Raw genomic sequence first — 9,572 nt, forward strand, 5'->3', positions numbered from 1 at the left:
TTTAAAGAATATTATTATAAAGGAACATATAATACAGAAGAAGGCAAAGAAATAAGAAAATTATATTTCACAAAATTACCAGAACCTTTTAATACTAAAATAATAAAAGATTGGAATGAAGCAGGAGTAACAGATACTTTAGGAGCTAGGATAAAATTTCTACAACAATGGTTTGTACAGTTATGTGAAAAATATAAAGAAGAAACAAAAATAGAAAGAATATTAATAAAAAAACTTAAGATGTTGTAAAAATAAAACAGCACCACAATTTGGATGTACAGATACAGATAAATATAATAAAAAATGGAAAACAAAGAAATATAATAAATATAAGTCAAAATATAAAAATAAAAAACCAAGAAAAAGATATTATGTAAAAAATTATCAGGCTAAAAGACCATTTAGACCAAAAAAGAAACTAACAGAATGTATTTGTTATAATTGTGGAAAATTAGGACATATAGCTAAAGACTGTAAAGCACCTAGGAACCTAAAGAAAAAGCAAATAACCGAAATCATAATTAATGATGAAGAATATATGCAGATGGAATATATAGATTATGAACTAGATAGTGAAGATAGTGTATATGAAATATCAGATATAGAAGATGAAATAGAAGATGAAATAATTAAAGAAGATGATGAAACCTAATGACTGAAAAAGAAATAGAAGTAATAACACGAGAAGAATATAAGGATGAAGAATCCTCAGAACAAAAAATTATATTTGATAATAATATATTTGAACAAATAAAAGGAAAAGAATTAGACCTCAGTGTCGAAAAAATATTTGAAGTACCTACAATAAAAAATTGGTTCAAAAGACAAAAAGAAGAATATTACGTGGTTAGCCAAAAAGAACATATAATTGACTGTAAATATACAAAAGGAAAAGCCAAAATACCAATAATAAACAAAAGAATAATAAATAAAGAAATACAAGATATAAAGGCAAAAAACCCAATTAAATATGTACACCTAGGAGGAACTGAAATACTAATAAAAGCATGTTTTAGGGAAGGAATAGATACCCCTATAGAAATATATTTAGCAGATGATAGAATAATTCAACCTATAGAAAAAAGCATAATAAGTGCAATAAAAGGAAATCTCATATATCAAAAATTCAAATTCATAATAAGTGCCAATTATTCAATAGCAATAAACGATAGGAATATAGATAAATCATTAGTATTATACTGGAAAATGTCAAGAATAGAATTAACATCTGGAAATAAAATATTTACAGCTAGATGTAAAAATCTATACGTCTTAACAACAAAACATAAAATAGCAGCAAAAAATAAAATTAATAAAATTAAAATAGAAAACCCGTTTGAAAGAATAGTTACAGTTATTGACAATAATGAATATAGTTATAAAGAAATTGACATGGAAGAAGATTTAGAAATAGTAAAAGAAAGATTAAGTACATCAAATATGCCAAACCAATTAACTTATGAAACACCAACATCATCAAGAATAAGTACATCAAGAAGAGAATATATAATCCCAAAAATTTTAATAAAAAACACAAAAAAAAAAATAAATACATACCACTACTATATAACTGGAATCATGGAACAAAGAAAATATTAAATATTAATAAATACAGGACAAGAAGAAAACTATATTACAAGAGAATTAGTAACAGAAACTGAAATAATAACTACTGAACAATTATGCCCTGAATTACCTAAAGAATTAATAATAAACGAAGAAATAACAGAAAAAGAAATAATTATTGGAGGAATACCTCTAATAATACAATTTAAAATATATCAAGAAAACGAAAATGAAAATATTACACTAGGAATAAAATGGTTAGAAAAGGTAAAACCATACAGTCTAGGAGATAAGCAATTAACCATAACATACAAAGATAAGAAAATAATAATAAAAAGAACAGAAGAATGAAAATATATATACTCGCAAAAGTCATAGTACAAGGATATTATAATAGATACTATACACCAATGATAGATACAGGGGCATAAGCTAATATATGTAAATATAATTATTTACCAACGGATAAATGGAAAAAATTAAAAACACCTATGGTAGTAACAAGATTTAATAATGAAGGTAGTATGATTAACTACAAAGCCAAGAATGTAAAAATACAAATATGGGATAAAATATTAACTATAGAAGAAATATATAACTTTGAATTCACTACAAAAGATATGTTACTAGGAATGCCATTTTTAGATAAATTATACCCACATATAATAACAAGAACACACTGGTGGTTTACCACACCATGTAAAAATAAAGTAGGAGCAAAAAGAGTAAATAATAAACAACGAAAAACTACAGAATGGATACGAGAAAATAAAAAAATCACACAAAAATTAGAAAATATAAGTAGAAATACAACTACTCAATTAGAAATTATCATATTTTCAATAGACAAAGTAAAAATAATCCAAAATAAATTAGAAAAATTATATAATGATAACCCTCTAAAAGGATGGAATAAACATAAGACAAAAATAAAAATAGAATTAATAGAAGAAAATAGTATAATAACACAAAAACCCTTAAAATATAACTTTGATGATTTAGCAGAATTTAAAATGCATATAAAAGAATTATTAGATAACAAGTATATACAAGAAAGTAATAGTAAACATACAAGTCCAGCATTTATAGTAAATAAACATAGTGAACAAAAAAGAGGAAAAAGCAGAATGGTTATAGATTACCGAAATTTAAATACAAAAATTAAAACATATAATTACCCAATACCTAACAAGATATTAAAAATAAGACAAATCTAAGGATATAATTACTTTAGTAAATTTGACTGTAAATCAGGATTTTACCATTTAAAACTAGAAGATGAATCTAAAAAACTAACAGCATTTACAGTACCACAAGGATTTTATGAATGGAATATTTTATCATTTGGATATAAAAATGCACCAGGAAGATACCAACATTTTATGGATAACTATTTTAACCAACTAGAGAATTGCATAGTATATATAGATGATATATTACTATATTCAAGAACACAAGATGAACATATAAAATTATTAGAAAAATTCATACATATTATAGAAAACTCCGGTATAAGTTTAAGCAAAACCAAAGCAGAAATTATGAAGAATCAGATAGAATTTTTAGGAATACAAATAGATAAAAATGGAATAAAAATGCAAATACACATAGTACAAAAAATAATCAATCTTGATGAAAACATAGATACAAAAAAGAAATTACAATCATTTTTAGAATTAGTAAACCAAGTAAGAGAATATATACCTAAATTAGTAGAAAACCTAAAACCTTTACAGAAAAAACTGAAAAAGGATGTAGAATATGGGTTCGATGAAAAAGATAAGGAACAAATAAGGAAGATTAAAATATTGTGTAAGAAACTACCAAAATTATACTTTCCAGATGAGAACAAGAAATTTACTTATATTGTAGAAACAGATTCGAGTAATCATAGTTATGGAGGAGTTCTTAAATATAAATATGATAAAGAAAAAATAGAACATCATTGCAGATATTATTCAGGATCTTATACTGAACCACAAGAAAAATGGGAGATAAATAGAAAAGAATTATTTGTATTATATAAATATTTATTAGCATTTGAACCATATATAGTTTACCACAGATTTATTGTAAGAACAGATAATACCCAAGTAAAATGGTAGATAACCAGAAAAGTACAAGATTCAGTTACAACAAAAGAAATATGAAGACTGGTATTAAATATATTAAACTTTACATTTACAATTGAAATAATCACTACTAACAAGAATGTTGTTGCAGATTACTTGTCAAGACAAAGCTACCCAAACCGACCCAGATAATACAATGGAAAATCTACTCTTAGCCATGACTACACTTTGTAAGAAAGTGAAAAGTATGGATGAAGAGATACAGATAATAAGAAAAACAGCTAGTAGTCAACAGCATGACTCAAAAAATGCGGAGATAAGACGATCGGAAGTCTCTAAAATTCCAGAGCTAGAAGGTGACGTTGAGAAACACCTAAAAACTCATAACAGTTTGCTAAATACAGTTGCAGGAAGCAGCACAGCTAGCAGTGCATCTGCAAAGAAGAAGGAAGAAATTAAACCCAGATACACAAACATAAATATGAACAATTTATTTTCAAAACCGTTCGTACAGAAAAATATCCAAAATACCCAGAACGAAATATTCCTACCACCTCAGATAAATACCTACAAAGAAAGTCTGAACCAAGCCAAAAAGACATACAACCATATAACCCGTACATATATAGACAATATACACAAAATACAAAATTTTTTAAACAAAAACCCAAGATCCCAAACTACCCAGAATCCAAATGAAGATTATATTACCCATTATCTAACTGGATACAATAAATTAATAGCCCTACCAAATACAAATGCAAAACTAGTAGCCACTTGCTATAATTATGGATTACTAGATACTGTATATACACAAACAGGACAAGAGATAGCTACCATACCAGAGCTACACAGAGCATTTATGCAATACAAAAGAATAACTAAAGGAACATTATTCTATATACGATTTTATTCAGCCACAGCAGAGATATTATATGAAGAGATAAAGCCTATTATACAAGTTATCAAGATCGGACTTACAAGAGAAATGCTCGTACCAGAAAGAATAGAAGAACAAGAAGAGATAGAAAAAATAAATATTCCAGACTTTTATGCAAATAAAAGGATTATTGGAATATCCACTATACTAAATGAGCTGGCAAACAACTACCTAAATCAGAATGCTATTTGGAGTTATTATTCAAGAGAACAAACAATGATATATTCAAATTGCAGAGAAATACGAGAAGCAGATATGGAGGAATTAAGACAATGGGTCTTAAGTCTTTTAAAACCAGAACAACCTACAACTACAAGAGCTATAAGGACAAACTTCATTTCTCCAGAACTGTTAACAAGATATTGCAAGCTAATCAGCCACAAATATCCAGACCACATATGCTCAAAATGCAAAGAAGAAGATAACATTGTTCCAGACGTACAACTGGAATAACCGAGAAGAAGACGACAAGCTAGACGACAAAAAAACTATGGCAGACAAGATAAAGCAAAAGATTTAGATTCTTTTTCTTTTTTAAATAATGTTATTTTGTTTTTTGTAAAAGTCGTAAAGTAAATAGTTCTTTACTTTATAAAAGTAAGAGTCAGTCTCATGAACAGTAAAGGTCGTTCATGAATAGTAAGAGTCAGTCTCATGAACAGTAAAAGTCGTTCATGAACAGTAAGAGTCATTTTGTAATCTTTAAATAGCCTTTCGATTATGAATAAAAAAACAGGCTACTTTTAAAACCAGAACAACCTAAGTAAAAATGGTATCAGAGCTATAGATTAAAAATGAACAAAGAAGAATTTGCTATAGACGAAAAAACATATGAAAACCAAGATGGATTGAAAATAAAAATAATATTTTCAAATTTAGGCAGAAGATATAAAAAAATAGGAGACCAATTATACCTAATGATAGAAAAAGAAACAGCAAGATTAGAAGATAGCCTGACAGCTATGACGAGAATAAGTAAAGAAAATGAAGAAATTGATAAGAAAAAAGAAATTGAAATTATTAAAAATCAAGCAAACAAGGAAATACAACAATTAGAAGAAACAAAAAACACAAAAATTATAGCATTAGAAAAAGAATTAAACATGTTAAAAGCACTATATGAAAACAAGCAAAGAGAGAAAAATAAAGAAATAGAATTAACAGATGAGATAAATAAATTTAAACAAATATTACAACCAGAAGAAATTCCCAGAATTGATGAAATAGATAGAATTGAAGAAATAGATAACAATATAAATGACCAAAAGTCAGAATCAAGTGAAATAAGTGAAACATATACCGAACTTTTAGAAAATATAGAAAAAATAAAAAATATAGAAATAAATACAGAAGATGTAGATATGGATGAAAAACCTAGTACATCAGGTGTTAAAAATCCAAAAGGATTATACCCAAATTATTATACAGCTAACTATGAACAACATAATAGAAATAATACACTATGGGATAGTAGACTAAATAGGAAATGGACACCAAAACCAATATCTGAACAATATAACTTTTTAGATTTAGATTGCGTAGCAGATATAAATAAAACAATCCAACTATGGATAGGATATTTATCTAAACAATTGGTAGATAATAAAATAGGAATGGCAGAAACACCAGGATATATAGAAAGAACACTCATAGGAACAGTAAAATTATGGTTGCACAATTTAACAAAAGAAAGTATAGATACCTTAAGAAGTAATAAAAAATTTAATGGTGAAATAGCAACAACAAATATAGAAATATTATACAAATATGAAATAGCCATAAGAAACGAATTTAGTAGTATGACTACAGAAATTGAAGAACAAAATAAGGAAAAACAAATAAATAAAAACCTAATAACAAAATTAGCAATATGTAATATGTGCTATATAGACGAATATACTTGTGCATTTAAAGAATATTATTATAAAGGAACATATAATACAGAAGAAGGCAAAGAAATAAGAAAATTATATTTCACAAAATTACCAGAACCTTTTTATCTCTTGCCTATTAAATTCCTTTATTTTACGTTGCGACTTGAGACTAGACTTGTGTAGAGTGATAAACTTGCTATTGTAGAGATTCGACGGGCTTCATGATTAGCCGCAAAATTATTGTACTCCTCTTACGAATTTCTCCCGCATTATGCATTTCATCAAAATGTTTCCCTTAAATATTTATACCTCACACGTCTATTCGTGAGTGGGGTCAATAACCCGTTAAAGCTTCTTATTCTAATGGGATCGGGCCGTTCGCCTCGGTAGTTTAATAGATTCATCTATGGTTCGTGCCGTTCGACCCTTGGCAGTGCGCACATTATGATGGGATCGTATCGTTCATCTCGGCAGGATTATTTATCACACTCTCATGGGAGCGGGCCGTTCTCCTCGGCAATATAATAGATGTATATATGGTTCGTGTAGTTCGACCCTCGACAGTGCACATATTATGATGGGATCGGGTTGTACGCCTCGGCATTTCTATAAATATACTCTTACGAAATCGTGCGTAATAATTGACAAGAAGCCAGTATATCTGCGAGTTTTCCTAATTTGAACTGTGACGACCTATCGGGTGAGGTCCATTATATATATGCACTCCGATTGTGGAGGTAACTACTAGCTGAGAGCTTGAGTTATTGCTGAGAGGAAAATTTTACAATGTATTTATACTTGTTGTTTCGTTTATTTACTCTGGCTCACATCTGTATACTTCTACTGTATCTGTCTTATTAGATCACTAGTAAGTGTCGATGTCGACCCCTCGTCACTACTTCTCTAGGGTTAGGCTAGATACTTACTAGGTATGCATTGATTTACGTACTCATGCTACACTTATTGTGCAGGTACATATATGTCTGGTGGCCTTTTGGGCGCAAAGGCGCGGTTATTGCGGGGACTTCAGCGTGAGCTGCATTCCATGTTATGATCCGCAGCTTGCAGAGTCTCCATTAGAGTTATTTATATTCTCCTGTCTGATTTGTATTCCAGATAGATGTTGTATTTAATTATATTTCCTAGTTGATGCTCGTGCACTTGTGACACCGGGTTTGGGGGGTTCCTACGAGTTGTTCATTATTGTAGTTCATGTAAATATTATCATTTATGTCACGCCCCAAACCTGAAGGGGCGTGGCCGGCACCCGGTACCATACTCGGCCCGAGCGTACCACTCTGTAACTGTGAACTCTAGAGGAATAACCCTCAACCTAGGCCGATGAGGCCATATTCTGAATCATCTGAAAATATCGTTTGTCTCATCTAAAGGGTAAACATACCCAAAAACTCATATAGTATTATACAAACTATACAGGACTTGTCTACAAGCCTCTAGAGATAGTTGAACTGTATCATGGTCGGGACAGGGCCTCGACCTACCCATCAAACCTGTATATATATAAAACGGACTCCAAGGTCTAGACCTGGTAACTCCGGGGAAGTGGAGCTTACCAACCAAGCTGATATTTGGCTCTGTCTACTGGGAAGGTCTATCCAGCTGTCTATCAGGACCTGCAGGCATGAAATGCAGTGTCCCCAGCAAAGGGACGTCAATACAAATAATGTACTGAGTATGTAAGGCAACAAAATAACTGAAAGCTGAAACCGAATTGATGATATAATAACGGAATGTAACTGGGAGTCAAAAATAATCTGAAGATATGCTTACCTACTAATACTGACTCAACTCTCTCCATATAGTATGTAAAATAGTTGTCCGGCCTTATAAGGCTTGGTATGTGTAACTGCCCTGCCATAGTAGGCTCGCTCATAGGCGCTCGGCCATACTAGGCTCTGTATCTCGGCCATTCTGGGCTCGCTCATAGGCGCTCGGCCACAGTAGGCTCGGTATATAACTTACCATCTGATCAGAGGTTGCCCAATAGGGGCCTGCCCACCGATTATAGCTCGATGGTGGTAAAAAATACTGTAACACTGTATATATATACTTTCTGCTCTCTTAGCTGAAATAGGACAATACTAAACTGAATATGAAGTACCGATATGGGAGAATACTGTAACTTCTGAGACTAGGATAATGTGAATAAATTCAGGAATACGAACTTCTCTTTATGCCTCGTTATCAAACTCATGTAGTTACGAGATCATGCCAAAATGAAGAAAGGTTTAGCCTTAACATACCTTATCACAATCTTTCTAATCACCAACTTGAACTCGCCTTTTCTCACCTTAATCTACAACAACGATAATAATACTATCATTAAGTTATAAAAGGTACAACTAACGCACAACGAACGGCAAGCTTATTTTGTATTAAAACGGACAGCATCTCCCCTATAATCCTTACTTCCTCCAAATTCAAGATAACACCACAACACCAAAAACAACAATAACAACATATATACATTAGTTTCTAACCTTATGCACACCACACAATACTACAAAACAGCCCAACACAACCCAATCTCTTCATACACAAAACGACCACCGTAGTAGTGTCAACAACCCGAAATTGTTATGATGAACGACCAGCCCAGCATCCTGCATTTATGTGGTGTTTATCCACACCCTTCCTCCTCCAAAACTCCACAAAACAGTAGTAAAACACGCTGCCCAACAGCACCACAAAACAGTCCATAAAGCAGTCCACAAAACAGTCCACTACAAGTGAATAACTCAAACTCACGGCTTCCGATCACCGTCCCGTGAGTTCTTACAAATATAGAACGACTTACTATGCATATACAGCAGAAAAAAATGGATGAAAGAGAGAAGTAAACTTACCTTATTTGTTGGATAACTCAGCTCCTATCTTGGTTCTTCAAACTCTAGGCTTTACCTCCAATTAGAACTTGAAAGGGAGAGAAAATCAATTGGGGTTTGTGGGAAATGTTTGGGAGGATTTTTGCAGAGATTAAGTCTGGTTATTTTTCCCTATTATCAGCCTAATATATGAAGGGGATAGGCCTTTAAAAAGGCCTCTTTGAACGACCCGAATTGGCCCATTTATGGACGACCCGAACAGGCCCAGTTTTTT

General features: G+C 31.1%; 1 protein-coding gene across 1 annotated transcript; it reads left to right on the forward strand.

The window, feature by feature from the left end:
* The first annotated feature begins 3,834 nt into the window (after nucleotides 1-3,834).
* Nucleotides 3,835-5,031, forward strand: LOC138903635 (uncharacterized). Its single transcript, XM_070192059.1, has one exon. It carries the CDS (start codon nucleotides 3,835-3,837, stop codon nucleotides 5,029-5,031), a length of 1,197 nt encoding a protein of 398 aa, XP_070048160.1.
* The last annotated feature ends 4,541 nt before the right edge of the window (nucleotides 5,032-9,572 follow it).

Source organism: Nicotiana tomentosiformis, chromosome 12 (genome assembly GCF_000390325.3).
Source record: "Nicotiana tomentosiformis chromosome 12, ASM39032v3, whole genome shotgun sequence".
NCBI classification, from domain to species: domain Eukaryota; kingdom Viridiplantae; phylum Streptophyta; class Magnoliopsida; order Solanales; family Solanaceae; genus Nicotiana; species Nicotiana tomentosiformis.

Coding starts and splice junctions, on each gene's coding strand:
- LOC138903635 (XM_070192059.1), top strand. CDS start 3,835: ATGGAAAATCTACTCTTAGCCATGACTACACTTTGTAAGAAAGTGAAA.